Raw genomic sequence first — 22,779 nt, forward strand, 5'->3', positions numbered from 1 at the left:
GACTTGCCATTCCATTTCATGTAAATTACATGACTTAAATGTAACAAGATATTACCCTGTGTGAGCTGTGGAGGACCTGACGAAAGCCATGCATTGCAAACTCCATACAGGAAGAACCCATTCAGACAGCAGGTTAAACGTTATGAGGCCACTGTGCTAACTACTCCTTCACTTTGCTGCCTCCACATATAGTTATGTATTTACTAAGTCCTTGCTAAAATGATTTCCACATGTGCAAGTTTAAGGTGTAATGAGCATAATCCCCATTACTTGTGGCAACACATTGCTGTATAAGTCAGTTAAAGACGAGTCTTATTGTTTACTTGGACTATTCGTAAAAATATACTGCATTATAAACTTAAGAAAAACTGCAATACAATGATTTAATTTAAGACATAATAATTGAGTTTCCTCTTTTTAATTGCTACTAAAATAAAAAAAAAATCTGTTCATTATTCCTGTTTGTTTTCTAGATATTACTATGTTTTAAAAGTTAGGATTTATGAAAAAATCTGGTAAATCTGTCTAATTTTGATTAATTTAATTGAATATTGACATAATTTTGCACCTTTGACCAAACTTTCTAAGGGGGCTGGACCGTTGAGGGAACAGTGATCAGTGATCAGCTTTTGGTATTAGCCATGTCAAACCATCCAGCTACTTTCACGTCTGACAAGGCATTTACTCAGAGCAGGTTTCTTCTTCATGGACACCAGAGTGACATTTCAGCTTGTCAGGTAATTGACTGTAAAAGTCCATTAAGCAGCATTTTTGCACACATATGGCTTTCTAGTACATGTAGACACACATTTACATTTATCCAAAGCAACTTACAAGTCAGTACAAGTTACAATGGTAGGCAGGGCAGCGTGAGGAGGTCTTGCCTAAGGACCCCTACTGGAGGTAGGCCACAGCTGGGATTTGAACCCCAGTCTCCCAGTCTCTCACCACGACACTAACCAGCCACTACCACTTGGTAAGTATGTTAGAAGGGCACTTTCTTTTTTTTTTTTAATATAAAATTTACAGTTTTATGAAAAACAAACCTTGAATGTTCCATTCAAAATTTGTGCCTGAAATTACAAATTTTTGAGTCCCAGTGACTCAGTCCCAATTTATCTTTTTGCAGCAACCACAGCAGAACAGGTTTAATGGCCTTACGGTGTTTGTGGGAGGATTAATAAATGTGTGTCTACACGTTTTTCAACATTCATCTTTATATAATATCACTAATATTGAACAATCACTCTCTCATTTGCTGCGTGTTTGTATTTAACATGAATGTTCACACAGACACTACTACTGTCTTTCGCTAATATGCTGCTCTGTCTGTTAAGATATGTTGTTAGACCCCCATGATCACTAGAGGATTCTGGTGCAAGTGAAATCAGATTTTCTATAGATATGCATTTCCCATTGCCTTAATCTGAATTCAACTGGCGAAACTAGGGCTCTAACATCTAATCCATCCTCACTTTGTCTGTTGTCAACCAATTAGATAAGAGACCACAACCCTAATGACCCACACATCTCTGCAAAGATGACTAGATAGATAGATAGATAGATGGATAGATAGATAGATAGATAGATAGATAGATAGATAGATAGATAGACAGATAGATACTTTATTAATCCCCAAGGGGAAATTTTGGTTTTGCAGCAGCCATTACACAAAAAAAAAATTTGAACATTGAGTAACATGATCTACACAACACTACACTACACAAGACACAGTACAACACAGAGTATAGACAGTAAAACCAACAAAACACACAGTAGGACTTGAATGTAAAGTGGCTAAGTTACACATTGTTAAACCATCAGCGTGGACACTGACTCTCTGTCAGGGAGTCATTGTACAGGCTGATGGCTGTTGGCACAAATGACTTCCTGAAACTTTCCTTGTCACAGCGGAGCTGGAGAAGTCTCTGACTAAAACTGCTCCGCTGTTTGATAAGCAGGTTGTGGAGAGGATGTGAGCTGTTCTCCATGATGCTCAGCAGTTTGTGCAGCATCCTCCTCTCCACCACCTGCTCTAAAGGTTCCAGAGAAGCCCCCAGCACAGAGCCAGCTTTCCTGATCAGCATATACATATACATATACATATATACATATACATATTCAGTTTCTTAGTGTTGCTGGCTCTGATGCTGCTGCCCCAGCAGACGACAGCAAAGAATATTGCACTGGCTACAACAGACTGGTAGAAGATCTGCAGCATCTTGTTGCACACATTAAAGGCTGTACCTGTAACTCCTGCTGCTGTGTCTTTGTAACGTATGTCCATGTCACTGTTTTATTTTGTCTCAGGTTTAAAGGGTACCTTCTCCAGATGGCATGTGTCAGTTCCTTCCACAGATGTTCAATGTGATTTAGACCAGGACACATGGAAGGCCACTTCAGAATAGTCCAGTGATTTGTTGTTTGTTTTGCTCCAGAATGCCTTAAAAAGCAGCCCCAGAACATAACCAAGCCTCCTCCATGTTGCACAGTAGGTACAGTGTACTTTTCTTTTTGTCTCATCTGTCAAAGCACTCCCAGAAGCTTCAGGTGTCAGTATGCATTTTAAATTTTTCTTTTTACAATTTGCTTTCATCAGTGGAGTCCTCCTCGGTCGTCTTCTATTAAGTACACTTAATAATGGCTTAAACAGTGACTGATTGTGTTATCCTATTCCGGTGCACCTTGACCTTGGATTTCACCTCTAATCTCTAAGGAAGTTATTCTGGGTTCTTTAGTTACCATTTATATTTTCTGTCTCTTCAATTTGTCATCAATTTTCCACTTCCACAGTGACCACTTTTCTCCCTCTAAATAGGCAGACTGACTGATTACAAATTTGAAGACACCTGTGAAGCTAATTACAGGACACACTTTAGTTTAACATGTCCCTGTGGTAAAATAAAAAATAAAATTATTTAACATCTTTTAGAGGTGCCTTCATTTTTGTCCAGGCCAGTTTCATTAGTTTGTTTTTTAAAACACTTCTGTTGAATCACAACTCAAAAGCAATTTCTGATTTTCATTAGTTAATTTTTGGTAATTCTTTTTATTTATTTTTACTTTTGTCAGTTTCAAGTTCTTTCAGTGACCTTTCTTTAACAGAGGGGTACCAACATTTTTCCACGTCTGTAAACTATGTTGTGCCAGCGTGCCCTGTATCTAAATTGTACATGGTAAATAACGTTGTAGAAGTTGTAAGATATTCACAAAGAGTTGAGTTTTTCTCAACTTTGTCCTGATCTGATTATTAGAAGATGTCAGTGTATTGAGAAATAGAATTTTTTATTTTTTTTAAATAAGAGAAAAGAAAAGGGAAAAGACAAATAAAGCACACATATACAGTCATACATTGTTTTCACTAAACTTTTAATACAGTGTATAATAAACCCTATGTCACAGGCCCCTCCCTCAATATCACTGCCCTGTGTAAAAAAATAATATTCAATTATTATTCATTATTCAAAAAATCTACAACAGCAAACAGAAAGCAGCCCTCAAAGAAACAGAGCAGTAAGACCTACTGAGGTCTATAAGGGACTGAGAGTTCATACAGTTAGCCAGCTGTGTATTAGGATTCAGTCTGCAATGATAAACTAGTTAACCTCTCACTCACCTCCCACAGCTTCTTTGCCAGGGCATCATCTCGTGCCTTGGCCCCTACTTCTTGAAGGGCACAGTCAGAGAAGTAGCGTCCGCTGAGTGGTTCAATGCCCTCCTGCAGGCTGCAATACAGGATGGTATGGGACCCCCTCTCAGGGTCTATAAAGAAGAGCTTGGCAAAGAGTGTAAAGAGAAGCTGTAGCCACCAGCTCGTACTGCGACCAATTTTTGTGTAGACAACTCCTGGGAAGGATAGAGATAATCAAAGCATGCATTAGATTTAGCTGAAGCCACAGTCACACTGAAGCAGCAAACACAGCATCTACAAGAACACTTATACAACCCATTTGGATGTCACCCACAGTAGATGCTAAATTAATGCTCAGAAGTACCACATTTCCAGGTCTGTATTGCCTATGATGTGTTTCATCAGTCAAAAAATTAGAACTGTATAAATTTAGTTTTGACAAAATATTTGAAAGTAACTCAGTGTGAAGTATGTAACAAAACTATATCCTCCAAAAGCATCATACAATTCAGTCTAACTTCCTCAATATTAACAAAACTCTTAAAATTGGATCTCCATTAGGTAATGGTAAACAGTCTGCACTTATATAGCGCTTTTCTACCTAGCTGGTACGCAAAGCACTTTACACTGCATCTCATTCACCCATTCACACACACTCAGACACCGATATGTTTCATCACCGAAAATTCCTACATGTGCAGCAGACACTGACCTGGGTGCAGACTGTAGCAAGTCACACTGGTGCCATCCAGCCTGTTGGCCAGCTGCCTGGTGAAGAGCACATTACAAAGCTTGCTGTTGCAGTAGGCTTGAAGGTTGTGCCACACAGACTGACCCGACACCAAATCTTTTTTTGATGCCAGATGAGGGAAGTCAATGTTTCCAATGCAATGAAGTCGTGCAGCCACGGTGACCACACGGCTGGGACCGCTCTGCTGCATTCGCTCCAGAAGAAGATTGGTTAGCAGGAAGTGGCCCAGGTGGTTCACCCCAAATGCCAAGCCGAAGCCATCCTCAGTATGTCCTGGGCCCAACACACCTTAAACAGAGTACATACTGTATTATGGCTTCAATCACTTACTGTACTTGAATGGTATAAGGGCTAAAAATCTGTATAAGATCATATTTCCACATCTTCACCTGCATTGTTGATAAGAATGTCCAATCTAGGTTCAGTGTTCATGAAGGTTTCTGCAAAGTTGCTCACAGACTTCAGACTTGCCAGATTCAACTGCATGAAAACCACCTGATTGTTCCCACTCTCCTAGAAAACAGTACCGATGGTTATGCCTGGTTGTAAAACACAAATCTAGTCTGGATGCGATACACAAATTAGAAGATAGCACCTTTTGTTTAAACCCACCCATTTTCATGTGAGCAAAGGTAGTGGAACAGAGAACAGAACAGTGAATAAGACTTTATATTCAGCTGTAAATCCTTTCCTTGCAATAACTGCATCAATATCTGTGACCCACTGACTGCATTGCAGCTTCTTTCAGTTGTTGTTTGTTCTGGGGGTAACTCCCTTCAGTAGGTAAAATGCATGCTCTATAAGTCTAAGTTGGGAGACTGTCCAGTCAAAAACCTTCCACTTCTTGATTCCTGATTAGCTCCTTTGTTTTTTAACAGTGTGTTTTGCTTTAGCATTTTGATTACTTTGGCAAAGTTTCATAATCAGTCCATAAAACTTTCCAACCTGGCCTTCCTATTCTTCTTGCTAACGAGTGATTTGCATCTTCTGGTGTCGTCTGTACTTTTGTTCATAAAGTCTTCTGCCAGCAGTAGATTGTGATACCTTCACTACTGCTCTTTGGACATTGTAGCTGATGTCACTAACATTTGTCTTTGGTCGTCAACTACTGTTGTCTTCCTTAGTCTACCCGTTTCATATCTGTTACTCAGTACACCAGTTCTTTCTTCTTCAGGACATTCCAAATGATTATACTGGCTATGGTTAACATTTGTGCAATGGCTCTGATTGATTTTCCATCTTTTCAGCTTTGCAATTGTTTTTCACCCATAGTTCTCTGTTTTTTATGTTATGCTCTTAACTAAAATGTAGCCTGATCTCAAATCTGAAACTGAACGTAGACATTCAGTGCTATTAATTGTTTGAGTAATCAATGTAATAGGACACACCGGGGCAACAAAACACACATTTTCTAATATTTTTGCTCACATGAAAAATGGGTGAGTGCAAACAAAAGGTGTTATCTTCTAACTTGTGTATCAGATCCAAACATAAACACCTGGAAATAAAAGGTGGAATGTTGATCTTTTGTCTCATATTCATCTTTTTCAAACCCGAATGTTTTCAGCTTAAAGCAGAAATAGAGGATTTGGCCTCACTGTTCCAATACTTTTAGAGGGGAGTTGTGATGGCCTGTGGGTAATCCTCAGGTATTGGTTTATACCTTTAGAAAGATTAAGTTTATACATTTGGAAGTTAAAGAAAGAAAGCAGTCAAAGTTCATTTAATATACTTTATTTCGTTTGTTTCCCAGTACATTAGTTTCTATTTGTAGCGTGCACATTTAGTTATCTTCTTACCAGTGCTGAGGTTGCACTGGTATATATATTGCTTTGAGTTACCAGTGCTGAAACCCGTCTTCTCAGGCCGGGGCAAAGGATTGTTTCCTGTTTTACACAGGAAGAGGCTCATTGGACTGTACCATAGTCTACTATCTGTGAGGGGGAATTTAGGTTGGCATATTGTGGACTATGTATGTACTATATCAATATTAGTCCTTTGTGGAGGGAGTTATTTTTGATTAATTAATCAATTATTTACAACTGAAATGATTGACCGTGATGTTGTACTGTTTTGAAGTTTTGTTGGTAGTATGTGTGTGTAGTAACCCCCTCTGTGTTAAATGGTCTGATCAGCCATTATATATGTTCCCCTGTGTGTTCCTTTTGGTAGGTCAGTTGGTTTTATTAGACGGTTTATTCAGTTGAAGTTCTGTTTGTCTAGTCTACTTTGTTGAGTTTTTTTTTTTTTTTTTTTTTGACCTCTTTTATGGGCCCTAACAGTTCTTACATATGTTGTGTAATTTGGTGACAATCGACGTGTTTCCTCTTGCCTGCCTGCTTGGTCCCTCACAGGAGTGTATACTGTACGTACAGTGTAAATGTCCTGCCAAAATCTCAATTACAGTCTGACTACCACAGCAACCACAACACTGAATTATGGCCGATTTAATTTGGGTTTTTGTGTGTATGTGTGTCTATTTTCAATTGGCTATTTATTTAGAGACCTGTTCCACTTTAAAATAAAAAAAAGGATTTTTCTTGACCAGTGTCATAAATAAATAATTGAATAGACTGACCATATAATTCAATATTGTAAAAATATAACAAGTGAAAACATCCAGTGATAAATGAATACTTTTATAGGCACCGTATTTAAAGGATTCAAAGTGTAAGGAAAATATGATTTGGTCTGATGAGAAACACAATGAAATCTTGTGCAGCACACCAAGCACTGTGAATGGTGAACATTGCTCATAACCTGGTCAATGCTAACTGTATGGAAAAGCATGGTGTTTGCAGCATCATGCTATGGGTGTGCATCTTAGTGGCAGGGACAGGGAGACTGGTAAAAGTTGAGGGAAATATTTTTTTAGCTGAATGCATAAGTGTCTAAAGAAAACCTGTTCCAGAGTATTGGTGTGGTGACAGTTCACCTTTCAGCACCACAATAACCTGAAGCAAACAATCAAGACAACACTTGAAAGGCTTCATTATTGTCTTTGAAGGGCCCAGCCAAAACCCAGCCACAGACACCTGAAGAAGTTCACAAATGCTTTGCATCCAATCTAACTGTGCTTGAAAGATAGCCAGGAAGAATGTGATAAAAGCATGTTTTCACTTCGTCATTATGGACTATGTGTGTAGATTGATAGGGAAACAAAAAAATTAAAAAGTTACGATAATCCAGTAAAGTGTGCAATAGGGGGGATGAATATTTTCTGATGCCGCTGTATCTCAGTGAGGAGTTGCTATAGAATGTGAAAAGGTCAGACAGTCTACAAACTTTACAAATAAATAATTACACACCAGTGGCCACTAGCCGATACATAGGTAGGAAGTGACATTCTTTTTTAATTGGCGTGGTTGGTACTTACTCTACGGATGTCAAAAGCAGCAGCCTCAGATTTCTCCCTGTTATGACAAGCCAGGATCACCCTGGCTCCTCTCTTTGCCAGATCCAAAGCGGTGGCCTTGCCAGTGCCAGTGTTGCTTCCTGTGCAGAAAAGCAGTTCACATGCCTCAAACTGGAAAAGGCACTGTCACACACTTTCATTAAAATCCTGTCATTTATTGGGTTATTACAGTAGAGACCAGTTCAAAGTGGTTCTGAACAGAACTACAAGGTTTTGACTTATGCCATATTATATTTGTTTCTGTTTGTAATCTTTGTTTCTTCTTAAACTAATGAATTAAAAACTACTGATATACAAGAAAAGGTTTAGTCAGAGTAAGATAAGAAAATAGGAAAATTCCCTTTATCATCTTTTTTTTTCATCCAGCTAAATTGGTTCCTTGAAAGCAGTTAAGGGATTCAGTAGCAGTAGGCTGTAATATCACTGAGATCATATCAAGAGATCTGGAATGAACAAAAGCTCAGGAAACATGTTCATATTAAGGAAGATGTTACTTTGTATGCATGTGAAACGCAAACGTTCGAGTAAGGCGCATCAGAGGGTTAGGTGAGTGTTATAGAAAACAGTGAGAACTTGTTTATAATGCCTACTACCTGTGACAATGGCCGTCTTCCCATCCAGCCTCACTGAATTTGAGAATCCCGTTCCTCTGAACACAACATAGTACAGTATCACATAAAGGAAAACCAACGCCGCTGCGAAGCAAAGCAACACAGACATCGCTGCTCCAGACTGATACCACCATGCACATAATTTCCGTGCATCGATCTTGTTCCGGTATCCACTTCAAAATTAAGTCTTTGTGGATGACTCAAACATGTTTTATAATATTAGTTAAACACGGAAGTCTCGAAAGTCCTGTAAAAATATATATCATGATACGACGCATATCTTAAAGTGGAAAAGCTCAAATTATTTAGAAGTAAAATGTGATTTCTATAACAAGCTAAAATTTGTTCTAAAAGGCAAAGCACGATATCTTCCGGTAGGTTTCCCTGTTTACGTTAACAAAACAGCAGGTGTCGCGATAAACCCATGGCTCCAAAACAAGTAGGGCCTACTTGGTTTTATAAATCAGGTTCAGGAAAGTCACAACACATGGTGGAGTAAAAGTACAATATGTAGTTGATCATGCACTAGCAGAAAATAGAAATACGTTACAATTCCTCGAAATCTGGCATAATATTAGTGTAATAGCTCAGTGCAGCCATCTTCATGTTAAATCGTGTAGCTTGGATTTTATTTGGTGCCGTTACTCCAAATAATTGTTTTTTTCAATTAGCAACATACTTCAAATTAAAACCATGGTTATAATAATGCTGTTGTATGTATCTAACTAGGACTAACTTAAGGGTGCTGAGCCTCTAGGTGACAAAACCTTGTTCTTTTAGTGAAAAATGCTGAGCAGCTTTAGAGTGGCTATTTAGTGTAACAAGGGTGAATCAGTTTTAACAGATGAGAGCTAATTATTAATTTCCCATCACAGCTGCACGTGAGGTAAAGAAATGTCTTGGCCTCTACTACTAGGTTTTGAACCAAACAATTATAATTCAGTGTGATTTCTTAATTTGTTGGTAGATTAAATGAATGTCAGAAAGCAACAAGGCAGAAAAAAACAGGACATATCAACTGAGTTTGTTCTTAGAAAATCTTTCTGTATTTACATGTTTGAACAGACAAGCAGATACAACAAAGAGTGCTTATATACAGAGCAGCACATGATGTTAAAATGAGTGCTAAAACATTATGGTATTTACAGATGGACTACAGCGGAAAGTACTGACTAAGAACAAGTTTTACCACAAAACTTCTGGTATTCTACACAGTATCACAAATTCCATGAACTGTACAGATAAAAACCAAATAATGGTAAATCTACATGAAATCCAATGTTTCTCAAATTGAGAGGCACTGAATTATATATTTTTACATTATATATACATATTATAGTGTATACGCATGTATGTTTTCATACATATATAGCTACCTGTGGTGCAAAAGCAGCAAAAGAACTTTGAATATATGGAATCCAATACTACAAAATAAAAAAATTGTGCTAAATGGGCTGACTGACAAAGTAATGTTACACCATACATAACTAATATACTGACAAAGGAAAAACAGAGCAAAGGTAAATAATGTTGCTAAAACTCTGAAGTAAACATAAGGTTACTGTCAGTCGTTCAAAAACAAGAGATTGTCAATAATACTTCAAGTTCATGCAAAGATATAAACCATTAAAAATGAAAAAAATAACTTTTCCCTGTTAACCAACCAGCTATGCAGCTTTCCCTTCATTGTGACTTGGAAGGTTTCAAAAGAAAAAGAGGGAGGGTGGGAGTTTCGGTGTGGGTCATGGAACAGAGTTGGAGCGCAGTACGGGCACTTGGTGGGGAGGGACAGTCTCAGTGTCAGTCTCATCCTGGCTGGAGGGACTGCTCACTGTGGCAGTGTTGGGTGGTGGTGGTGTGTAGATAGGGGTGGTGCTGGTATTAGTGCTGGCTGCACTGTAGCTGCTGCAGGTGCTCATGCAACTGGTGGCAGGAGCAGCAGTCTGCTCCTCTTTGGGCTGCTTACTGGCAAACTCAGTGATGCTGAAGACAAACTGAAGACAGCCCAATTTGATGTAGCTGCCATGGTGGAGCAGAGCTGTGCCCTCCCATCCTGCCCCGCTGCCTCCGATCAGGCTGGAGCTGCTCGCCTTACAGCTGCACAATAGCTCCAAACTGTCCTGAGGCTGGCTGCTCATCACTCCACCAGTTGGCAACAGACCAACCACAGAGCTGGGACCCTCGTCCTCCTCATGCTTATTACTGTGACCTGCACAGAGAACACATAAATATGAAGACAGGCACAAAATGCTTTGACATGTTATCACTGCAAGTTAGCAACAAAGGATGAAACACAGAAGTAGAATCTCAGAGCTGGTGGAATCAACTGGTAGTACAACTACAATGCCAGTAAGTCATCAGATTCCCTTGAATGCAACAGGTCAACTGGTTCAACTATATTTCATTTTGATACTATTTAATTAATTTTGCCTTTTAAAAAGGGAGTTGTTTTGTTAGAGTGGACCGAATGATGAAACGACAGCTTGTGCAGAGATGTTCTGTTGTGGATGCCAGGAGAGAAGTTAGTTCACTCTGCTGGCATGTCTACACCAGCATCATCGAGTCTTTGAAACAGTGGTGCCCATCAGAGACACTCCTCCCTAACACAGCTGAGACTCAACTCACTGTTGAGTCTCTAAACTGCACACACTATGAAGAGTGTACAACTACAATGTACTCACGAATGACACCTTGGACTTTGGCCACCAAGCCACTTGGTGGACATGGCAAGGCCTTTTCAGAGAAGTCACATGAGTAGAGCACGTTGTCAACGGTGGTGCCATGCTCACTGTAGTTGAGCAGCTCATAATGTTTGGTATTCTAAAAAGGACACAGGGAAATAATTTACATAATGTTCAACAACAACTGTACTTTCATGCTTTAAAAAAAGAGTAGAACTATGGCATAGTAAAATTCCACACTTCAATATGTCATCAATAAACCAAAAAACACATACCTCATCATAAAAAATACAGGCATGTTTCCCCGATATGTAGTTGCAATGACCATATTTGGTTAGGCACACATCCATGTCAGCACCTTTACAAAAACATTAGAAGGGTAATGACTGTAATATTAAGGCAAAACTTAATGCCTGTTAGATACTTTTATGCATTAATACACAAAGTTCAATTTGAAAGAAAAAAAAAAGGTTCCACAGAGAAATTAAAAATGATCAAATTTCAGATCAACGGGTTATAACTGTCACCACCTATTAAAAGTGTGTGAACTTCCAGGCTAATGACATCAACAACACCTAACTGAATTGACAACTCAGTACAATCAGAATTCATTTTAATATATCTAGAAAACAGTAATGATATTACTGTTTTTATTATTATTATGTACTTAACATAAAGGTTAAATGTGCATAATTAAATTTTGATAGGGCTGAGAACAAATGACGGGCATCAGGTCTACATGCTGGTGGTACACAACATTTTTTTTTTATTCTTATGCTTACCTCAAGGTTCATAGTCCTGTGAATAAATCAACATATCTTTGCACCAAGATAAATACTTATATCTTGTTTTAAATACCTGCATCTACAAAGGAAATGGTAACTAAACTATAAAATACATGTAGTGAAGTAAGAGTATAATATTTCCTACTAAATGTAATGGAGTAAAGTAACTTGAAATAAAAATGCTTAAGTACCTCAAAACTGTACCAAAGTTCTACCAACATTACTTTGCACCTCTGATCTATAGTAACTTCCTGTGTCCAATACGACATATCTGAAGACTAAGACATTCAAACACTGATGGGTCACACCCGAAGACCAGAGTTTCCACCAGAGATCAGAGATTTGCCATCTTTGACAGTCTGGAACACCTGACGACTGAGTCAAGTGGGCACCACACTTAACGAGTGGTCATAAAAACTGCAAGTTCTGGCAATAGATAATACTGCAAATCCTGTTAATCCCATGAGAACAGAAATTCAGAAGGGAATTCAAATCAAAAAGACACTGTACTTAATAAAAAGTGAAATCTGTGCTAAAAGAAAGGCAACACTATTTAGGTGAGATTGGGAAATGGAAGTAAAATAGCCATAACACCAAGCCAGCTTCAAGCTGTAGTCAGTCCAATAATTTAAAGTGTATAATTTTTGGTTTGTTGGCAGCATTCAGGTCACATTTTTGACCATTTAAAACCAGAACATTCCAAAGGGTTCATATACTGTTTCCAGCCACTTTACACACCACTCTCAGACTGATCAAAGGCACAAATTATTCAAGGTGTCCAGAGTACAGTATTACTTAAATAAAAGTACACAAACCTGTGTTCTAAACAAAAGCAGATCTACAAGAACTTTGCCTACATAAAACATTATTAAAGCGGTAAAGACAACACAGTCTACAGTACAGCACTATAGTCAGCATTTCTTACCAGATCCTATGTATAATGTCCTATAGCACATGCTGACAGCTCCTCCTTTGCCTGTCAGAGGGTAGAAGACAGCTCGGGCCTGCACCTTCTTCTGACCTGTAGGAACAGATCCACATTTTAAACTATGGAAATACTTTCAGAAAACTTTGTTCATCCTTGCGAGTGAGTGTCTTACTCTCAGGGTGGGGGGATAGGGTTTTCGAAATGGCACTGGTGGCTGGTGAAGCCAGAGAGCTAGGGGCTTTTGGGGGGAAGAGCTGCTGAATCCTCTGCCAGGCCAAGAGCTTTATCATGTCCGCATCCAGTTTGTCCAGCTCAATCCCTACACACGCACATAAACACACATTATTATTTATTGCTTCAGCACAGACATGACATTTCTGTGCTACAAACTATCACCACCCTAACCTCCATGATCATCCTTTCCATCTGTCATGCAGCTGGACAGGGAAGCAATAGAGGAGAAGGTACTGGGCAGCAGTGACTCCATCAGTTCAGGTCCACACTTTATCTCTGTAGAGGAGAAACATACAAGTTAACCCACTAACATTAATTTGAAAGATTGCTCACCAACATGCGACCAAATTAGAAATATTTATTTTATGTTCAACAGTATCTTTTTAAAAATGTTAAATGGTGTTCAATGTTTTAATTACTTAATAAATCTTTCTTTTCAACTTCAAACAGCTGGGAAATTGTTGCCAATGACCACAAGAGGGAGCTAATGGACTGCAGTGGATAGCTTGGTATTTCAGTGAGTGAGTGTTGCACAGTGAAAATGTGTCAAGAACTACAAGCTGCAAAAAATGACCACTGACTGTATTTAACAGAATTTAACAGCTATTTTTACAACTATGAACACTTTTTTAAAACCTAAGCCTGACTTTCATTTTACACCTTTCTGAGACCTCCCACTTATATTGGATTAGGTCTCCAAGCACTTATTATTTTTATTACTGATTAATGTGCTGATTCATTTATTAGTCTAATTGGTCATGATTTGATGGTCCTTTCCCATAGAATTGCAGTGTCATTATGTAATTAATCAAGAGGTGCATTCAGATATATAGTCTGTGTGGATTTATATTTTTTTCTATGAAAAAAAAAAAAAACAAACAATACATGTACTAAAAATAATCATCAATCAAGTAATCATTGGCTATTGTTGGTGAACACAGAGTGCTACGATGTAAATGTTTACTAATAAAATCCCAAGAGAAGCTCAAGTGAACCTGGGAGACTTATTAATGGTGAGAACTTTACTACATTTTGAACATGTACCTCGAGTAGGTGGTGGTGAGAGTCCCAGCTTGGTTGAGTCGAGCTCCTGGCTGCCTTTCGGTGGTGGTGTGTCTGAGTGGGAACTGCTAGTGATTGAGTAGAGGGGGGGTTCATCACTGCTCATACACTTCTTTTGGAGTTCCATCGGATCCTTGTGGTTCTGCTTGCTGACGTGGGGCCATATCGTCAGTGCAGGGCAGTTTTTCTGAGTGCAGGCCCCTGTAGTGTTTTCAGGCTCCTTTTTAACCATTTCTGTGCCTATATGGTTCACCAGACTAGAGACAGGAGCTAAGTCTTGGGAAGTTGTACTGGGCTTCAATCTGTGCTGGAGCTCTGCCTGCCTGCAGCAGTCTGAGGCACTGTTACAGACTACAGGTCCATTAGCTTTAGGAGGCTGACACTGCTCTGATAGAGGTTCACTAGATTTCCTACAGTTCTGACATGGAGTCATGCTGCATTTATAAACACCCAGCTCACCTGGGTGGTCTTTTGAAAGAGAGGTCCCTTGTAGGTCATCAGATATAGTCCAGGATTTAGAGCAGGGGTCAGAGAAAGTCCTTTCTAAAGAGGCCTGAATTTTTTTATCCTCTAATGTCTCACATGATTTAGTAATTGCTTTCTGTTCAGACGCCCACTCTGTGGACAGCACTGTGGATGAAGCCTTCTGCTTGGTAGACAGGTGTCGCATGATGCTGCACTGGAGGGCGATAACATCCTGAAGCCACTGTTCAACATAGAACCATTTTTTTTAAGTGAGATGCATCAATCTATTTTTTCTAGAAACATTCTCTGTCTAATGAAGTAATAAAGACAAGCAAGTTATATCATGATTTCATTCTATTCCAATATTTGAAATGAACTTTAAACTAGTGGAACTCATGGAGCTGATGCACATTATGTTTTGTATTGTTTTTTAATATAAAGCCATCTACCACCATATTTGAGAGACTTGACTCATGGCTACTGCTGTACAGTCAGGTAGATAGATGCAACTTATCTTTTGTTAGTAACTAGGTCTACAGCATAAAAAGATATTGTGTCTAGTTTCTCCTAAAGTAAATTCTTTTTTCTTTTGCCCACCTCCTCCTGCTCCGCCTCTGTGGTGAGGTGCTTTGAGGGCTGATGGTCGGGAACACCTCTACAAACCAGCTCCAATTGGCGCAGTCCTGCAGGAAGCAGGATGGGGGGAGGATTCTGGTACTGGGACTTGATGGCATCTGGCACCTGAGTCCAAGAGTGAATCAAAGTGCATTGCTTTAACTTCCATTTTCTTAACATATTCTAACTTATTTGAATAAACACGACAACTGTCATATTCAAAGTAGCTGAACATAAAACTGTCTGTTAGTCTGTTCCATCAGCATTTATTTTTATTTAACAACAGAAACCCAAACATTTTCAATGCATAACATGGTTTGTATAAGTTTGTGAGTCAGTGCACAGTAAGAGATAAGATGCATGCAGTGACTTTTTAGCCTATATCTGTTTACCACAGGACTATTTCAGAAATTCAGGCCTGACCATTAAAAAATGTATTTCACCCCTGGAGAAATACTGGCATCAGAACTCTACCATTACACTGTCTACATTGCCACAGTGAGGCAGCCAGCCTACCTTGATGGTCTTCTTGTTGTGCAGGAGAGAGGTACGCCGATTAGGTGCATTCTTACGATGAACCCTACGCAGGAAGTCCAACTTGACAGCATGCTGTGACATCCTGTCCTGGAACTGGTCGAAGAGCTGACAGCGGCTGGACAACCTCAGACTCTTCTGATTCAGCTAGACATCAGACAAACATTTGACATGGAAATCTAATTATTATGTTGTGCTGTCTTGTCTTGTGTCTTGTGCCAAAAGTAAAAATAATATTTAAGAAACAAAAGTTTATTTCCAAGCCAAGAGCATACTTCTTACCACTAAGTGCTCAACATGATTTGGACACATCCATTTTCCAGCAGGTAAAGCTGTGAGTGGAGGGTCCAGACAGTCCATGTGGAACAGGAGAGGACAATAATCACACTGGATCAATGGAGCCAACCTGCAACTTCTGTAAAGGGGAATAAAAAGAAACAGAAGAGCATATGAAAACATTAGATGCCTGTGTGTTCATCTGTGTATATGCAGTAATCAGGTAATGCTAACCTGTTGCAAGAAAAGCAGACTTTTACTGGTAGAGGGACCAGACCATTGGGATCCAGTTCATGCTGAGGCCTCCTGAATGGCTTCCCTAGCAGTTCCTCTTTCCTCCTACGTTTGCTGCTGCCTACAATTTCAAACAAGACAGAAACATTTTTCTAACAGTCCTACACAGAAATCCTTCTGCTGTAACAGACTGAAATCTGTATTGCTTAATACATTCCAGGACCCATTTTGTACCCAGCATGCAGTACTTTGTTTTTATTATCTGCTTTCTCTAACCTGCCTAATCTACTTGTAGTATGGTTTGTGGAATGTCTGTTTTAGTAGTTATTCAACCTTTGCCACAGGATCCAACAACAGGTCACAATTGATATCTATAAAACCTATTTGAAAGTAATATTCATTCTATGCAAAACTCAGATTCACAGAAGAACTAGCTTACAAACGGTTGGAGGCCATACAAGTTTCAGAAAACAACTTTTGGCTGTATAGCTTACATTGATGGAATGGCACATCTGAACTTGTTATTGCTCAAGTTAACCCTAACCTATATTTGAATGAACCAAAAAGTAGCATAGACTGTGTCATAGTTAGGTAGGTGGTCATGACTGACCTGGCAGTGTAGTTGTACAGGTGAGCTCGCTGGGCAGCTGGAATTGTGTGGGGTTTCTCTCCATAGCAGCTGCTATTAGCAGCTGAAATGGTCTCTTGAGGAGGCGAGGTGTTGAAGGAGATAGTGCAGCACCTTCCAGTTCTGCACCCTGCTCTTCATCCTCTGGTTCTGCTGCCTCTTCTTCCCCGTCATTCTGTTCCTCTGAGGGGGTTGGAGTGGATGAAGTGTTGGAAGTAGGTGTCCCAGGCCGACTACTAGGCCTACTGCTGGTCCTGCGATCCAAGAGACGTACTTGGGCCACCCTTAGACCGGGTCCTGCTGCTCCAGCTCCCGGAGGCAAGCCATCAAGCCGCAGAGGGCCAGCACTGAGCTCCAGCTCCACAGCTGGGGATGAAGAGCGCTTGGCTGAAGACCTCTCAGGTAGACCATTTGTCTGTTCTGATTTCTGCTCACGTTTCTGATCAGAGAAACAAAGAAAAAAACAACCAAAACAAAACATAGACTGTTAAGTCCATTTCATAAACAAAAAAACTTTACTTTTCAAAAGTGGCATGGGAGTAACTCTGGTGGAAGACTGTGGGTCTAAGAGAGGAGACATGCCCAATACCTTTTTTCGAACATTGCAGCGGTGACACATCCATTCTCCTGGTGGAAGCATTTCTTCACTAAGAGGTGGGTTGCTTTAGAGGGAGGATAAAACACACATTATTACTATACATTACTACATTATCATGTTGATAATTATTGCAGATATATTTATAAACATTATTGTGCACTTATGACATAATTCTTCAAAATTATGGTGTCTCATTTTACAAGTGATTCTTTATGTATTGGCATATAGGTCCCCAGTTTTCTAATTGCTCTTGCAAGCAATACTTGGTCTTGGAAAATATTCAATATCCATTTATGGACTAAGGACATAAATGGACATAAAAAGTTTGTTGCACACTGAGGCAAAATAATTTTATTATTTTAGTGATACTGGATTATTTGGATAAAATAAAATCGGATTTGATAGATAGTTACAGGGGATTAACTCCGTTTTCTTATTGTTTTTATAATGTAAATTAAATCTCTCTGCACTGGTCTACCTCCATCTTGTGGATTTACAATTACATTACACTAAAGAGATGGTGTATTAAGAAATCACAATTTCCCATTTCTCTGCGTTTGTTTTGCAACTATAGAGAACTGTAATCTTACAAAATACACAACACAATATACACAACTATATGGATTGTGTATTGAGGAAGGTAATAATGCCAATGTAATGATATATAAAAGACCCATTATAAGGGGTTTAAATCTGCAGTATTCTGACCCATTTACTATCAAAGATTATCACAAGTTACATATTGTTATCTTTAAGATAACACACCTTTGTGCGTCAAGCTTCTTTGCAATGTGCAGCCATATGAAATAACTGCAAGCCATACAGATGTTCACCGTTCACACCCTGACCTTATAAGGAAACTCCGTCTGGTTACCAACCTGCAGCGTGCAGTCCATTCTTCCAAATACCAAAGTTAAAATAGTCATGGAAGCAGATGTTTAGCGGAGCAGTGCGAAGCGGCCCCGGACACCTGCTACAATGGGACGGCAGCTCCATAACAAAAACTGCCGTGCGGCTATTACATATCAAAAAATAACTAAATTTTACACCAGTGTTCTTTATAAAGCCCTTCATTTAGAACTCGGTTTGTAAGATGGCGGTGGAATAGAAAAAAGAGCAGGGAGGTCGCCATATTGTAAACAGAGGCAGCTTCGACTCCATTTTTAGCAGCAGCTGCTCCACTGGCTGCAGCCACAACAGGAGGGGAGGACCGACTGCAAGTTGGTTCTACAGCCGCTTTAACGGAAAACGCTACCAGCGCTTTTCTCTTAGGCCACACAGTGACAGGATTTTTCCATTGACAATAACGAATGAAAAATCGCTACATTAGCTGTCCAATTAACCAGGAGACATATATAATATACGAGACACCCGCGCGTAGAGCGGAGTAATATAACGATTAGCTACTTTAGGTTTCTCGACGCCAAAAATTACCGTAAACTATCCATTAAACGTACACTTTTGTTTTTAGCTTCTAAGTAAACCAGATAGATAATTTAATTTGTAATGTGATGTGTGGGTGAACAGTTTATGTGAATTCCCCAAGCAACAATGTGAAACTGAATTCAACTTTACAAAGCACTACACAGGGCTCACGACTGCCCTTCTTGGTTGCTCCGTACGGGGAATACAGTGTGAAATTAGGTAAACCACCAATGGCTGAATTTGAATTTAAAAAAGGAACAGTTGTGTAGCGGATGTGTGCTGATCAACGACTAGTAAAAGTCAGCGCACCCGAGTACAGAATTTAATTCACATACCTCTGGTGATATGCCACACGCTCAATTACGCAGCACCAATAACAACAAAACGTCATAATTGAAGGAAACAATCCTCACTCACGGAGTATGCTACATCCAGTTAGCATACTCAGTTTTACACTTAGCATGCATTTATGTGTTTACAGTGTGTCCCTGTGCACTCTGTCTTTTTGTTCAAATAACTAACTTACCAGCATTGGAGGTGGAAAGCTGCAGGACAGTGGTCGCAGCACAGGAGGTCCCCCCCCTCCCGGCAACTATCGCAGGTGTCATGGTTGGTGGCCCTGCCGCTCCGCCGGACGTCTCTGACCAACTTCCGACTCCGTTTCTCGATCTCATCGGACTTCGGAGGAGCCAACAGTGTTTGGATTTTCTGTAAAAGTTGTTAAGCTGTTCAGTGTGAGATCACGGTTGACCCATCTTTTTATTTGTCTAGAGAATAGGAATATAAATGTATAGGCTCGTGCCTTCTATGCCATTTCATGCTAAGGTCTTGGCAGAGCGGTAATGTTCACTTGTGGCCTCCGTTAGAAACCCGAACTATTGACTTAGCTAAGTTAGCCGAGGAATTTTTCGACAGCAAGCTATTGATGTCTGTTTACGTCTGCAGTCATCATGTTGGTATATACATTAATGCTTTAGAAATAAGAAAACATTAAACCTAATTATAGCCTCCATATAGCAACCTCACCTCCATTAAGCCCCCAGAGGTATCCAAATCGTACACAATCGTTGGGGTCTCCATTTTGTCCCACATTCATCCAGAAGTAGACGCTACGAATAGAAATAGCAGTACAACTATATACTAGACTTGCAACAATGCAAGTAAACCCCGCAATAAACGTATTATTCCAAATTCTTTTGACCAGCAGCTGGTCAAGCGATGCTAACTATCGATAGCTGTCTGCAGAAGCTAACTACGTCAACCAGTCAAGGTTGTGAAGCTAGTCGGTTCACTAGCTTATATTGTTGATCCAAAACCAGACAAAAAACAACGGCAATCGTGGAATTAAAACGCGGGCTTCTTTTAGGTACTAGTGCCAATCCGACATCGAATATTTAATATCAGTATATTGCTGCTGCCAACTACAAATCCATCTGCGGCCTAGCTAGCCAGCCATGATTTCTGTCTCTGCTCCTCCAAAAAGGAGCTTTGTAAATTTCCAAACCCCTCCGCTCCCATTGTCAACAGAATATGTAGCCCCGAAATACAGATGGAAAGTCGGCGTAGCGCAGTCCGATGTAAGATTTCCGATAGCGCTCAGATAGTAAAATCCTCAAATCAGTTATATAGAGATACGAATTTGGTTGATGTTATTGTTGTGAAAAGGCTGTGCATCTACATTGGCTAGCAACATCCTCTACAAGTTGGCGCAACCGCGAACAGCCGGCGGCGCATGCGTATTGGAAGGCATATAGCTTGCTAGTAAACGTACATTGTAACGTGGAGCAGATATCTTTATCGTTTTATGGGGTACATTGTATCTAACTACAGAATTACTCAGATAGATATAGCTATTGCTGTCACAGTCTTTACTCTGCTAATATTAATTGCTTTGTATTGGTTATGAACTATAGCCCAACTATCCAAGTCCACTGCAGTTGTTATTAATGCACCAGTTATACAGAGTACTGCAAGCTACTACTGCTACTACTACTGTGGAGCTATTACCACTGGTGCCTACTTCTCACACGTTTACCATCACAGTGTTACTGGTCCTAAAATGAGTAGCATTGTCCTGGCACTTGTGTAACTTGTTTACTTGTGTTGGCCTCCCCTCCTGTTGTGGCTGCAGCCAGTAGCACCGTCCATCGATGCTAATTTGCATAGTTTTTAAAAGAAGAGGTAACGTTGCTGCTGCTGATTAGTCTTTCTGTTCCTGCTAAGGAAAGTGAGTCTGTCTAAATCCTGTAACCAAAGCTGCACAATGATGTCCTGTCTTTTGGCAAAGGCCCAAAGTGGTCACTAAAAGGATAAAGGACCATATCTTATTATCTCACAACCATGTCAGTATGTTACACAAGGGAGGCCAGGCACAGTGGAAAACTGTAATGATGACACTAAAGATAATAGTTAAAATGGATGAGGAATTTGCAGCACTTGTCAGTAGATGGAGCCAGTGCTCTAACAATAAGTTATCCAAATGGCTTCTCAGCAAGAATTCTACAGCAAAAATAGGAATGAAGTACTTACTTGTACGTTAATAAAGTATTTTCATTATATATTAATTTTACTCCATTGCAATCCAGAGCACTATAATTAAGTGTTGCGTTTTTGTACTTCTACTACCACCTGAATAGGATCATCTCAGTGGAAATGGAAAATGTACTATATAAACCTGGGTCACAAATTTCAGTTTGTTAAATTTAAAAGTGTGGTATCCAGCACTCCTAAATTCTGTGTTGTGTTTTCTTAAACAATTTACCACTGAGACTTGAGGTTTTGCGGATGCAGACACTGTCATTTCCAGTGTTATTGACAGGAATGGCAGAAGTACAAACATTAATACTCCAGTAGAAATAAAAGAACTTGCCTAAAACAGATTGTCTATGATAAGAGGAAGTGCCACTTCAATTTCCTTAATCAAGTTGAAATACTAAGTACATGTTCTGAAACATACCTAAATATTTATACATCTCTATTGAACATGATGTTCTTAATAATTATGTAAATGTACCAGTCTAAATTTGTGAGGTACATGTAGTTTTCACTGGCAGTGAATTTGAATTTATATAGGAATACTGACTTAGTCTTAATAAGCATTTGAAATGCTCAAGCAAATGACATCAACTAATCATATAACTGAGAGAAAACAACAGGACATGTTTTATAAAGCTGTCTACTTTATATCTTCAGCTGAAAAATCAATGTTGTGGCCATAACCTTGTGATGTTAAGATGTTAAGTAAGATAAAAGAACACATCCTCAGGGTGTAGGCATATTTACCTAACATGGTTATGATGTGTATGAGCTTCTAAGTGGACTATTACCGCAGCTATCTTGACCTCATCCATGCTTGTTGCCATTTTTGTGCTGCCAGCACTGATGGAAGACGTGCATTATTAGTCTTGCCTACAAAGGTCAGGTTGGTTGTGTTGTTTTCAGACTGGGGAAAAGATCCATCAACCAGCAAGAAAAAAATGCAGAAAAAAAATCTGAATGGGGCTTGATTCAGATGTGTGGAGCCACATTGAACTGGTAAAGAAATGTCCTCATTCAGTGCTCCCAGTGTGACACAAAGGTTTATCTGCAAGTATGCAGAGCTTATTGTTGCTCTTCTGCTGTTTTTGCCAATCTATTGAAGCTGCCTCAGAGTTATACTGCTGCCTTGGCGGTGCCTTGTATGCAGTACATCAGGTTGAACACTAGATGCATTACAGTTTTATTGCACAGATAATTATTACATGTAAGGGGACTGTTTTCATTTGTTCATTACGCACACACAATACGTTACTGATTTCTTTTCTGGAGGTGCATACTACAATGGACCAGAGATCACATTCATATTTAATTTTAGTAAAATAAAATTACTTTCACCATGCAATTGCAGTGTTGTAGAAGAACAACAAA

At 39.4% G+C, this 22,779-nt stretch overlaps 2 protein-coding genes across 3 annotated transcripts; both read right to left on the reverse strand.

Moving 5' to 3' along the window:
• Window positions 1-3,063: 3,063 nt before the first annotated feature.
• On the reverse strand, window positions 3,064-8,775 carry LOC113149785 (dehydrogenase/reductase SDR family member 13-like). Of its 2 annotated transcripts, XM_026342070.1 has the most exons (6): window positions 8,391-8,775; window positions 7,759-7,877; window positions 4,772-4,895; window positions 4,344-4,670; window positions 3,617-3,846; window positions 3,064-3,425 (listed from the first exon to the last, which is right to left on the reverse strand). In XM_026342070.1, the coding sequence occupies exons 1-6, from the start codon at window positions 8,515-8,517 to the stop codon at window positions 3,261-3,263; spliced, it is 1,092 nt and encodes a 363-aa protein (XP_026197855.1). In that variant the 5' UTR covers window positions 8,518-8,775; the 3' UTR covers window positions 3,064-3,260. The 2 variants fall into 2 exon arrangements, with proteins under 2 accessions (XP_026197855.1, XP_026197865.1); XM_026342080.1 differs by having other exon boundaries at window positions 3,339-3,846; window positions 8,391-8,774.
• A 665-nt stretch (window positions 8,776-9,440) lies between these two features.
• phf12b (PHD finger protein 12b) lies at window positions 9,441-20,592 on the reverse strand. Its single transcript, XM_026371404.1, has 15 exons — window positions 19,900-20,592; window positions 19,400-19,581; window positions 17,440-17,512; window positions 16,833-17,289; window positions 16,223-16,343; window positions 15,995-16,127; window positions 15,695-15,859; window positions 15,161-15,304; window positions 14,081-14,804; window positions 13,208-13,312; window positions 12,975-13,121; window positions 12,800-12,895; window positions 11,365-11,447; window positions 11,090-11,228; window positions 9,441-10,617 (listed from the first exon to the last, which is right to left on the reverse strand). Exons 1-15 carry the CDS (start codon window positions 19,963-19,965, stop codon window positions 10,151-10,153), a joined length of 3,102 nt encoding a protein of 1,033 aa, XP_026227189.1. The 5' UTR covers window positions 19,966-20,592; the 3' UTR covers window positions 9,441-10,150.
• Window positions 20,593-22,779: the final 2,187 nt, after the last annotated feature.

Source organism: Anabas testudineus, chromosome 13 (genome assembly GCF_900324465.2).
Source record: "Anabas testudineus chromosome 13, fAnaTes1.2, whole genome shotgun sequence".
Taxonomy (NCBI): domain Eukaryota; kingdom Metazoa; phylum Chordata; class Actinopteri; order Anabantiformes; family Anabantidae; genus Anabas; species Anabas testudineus.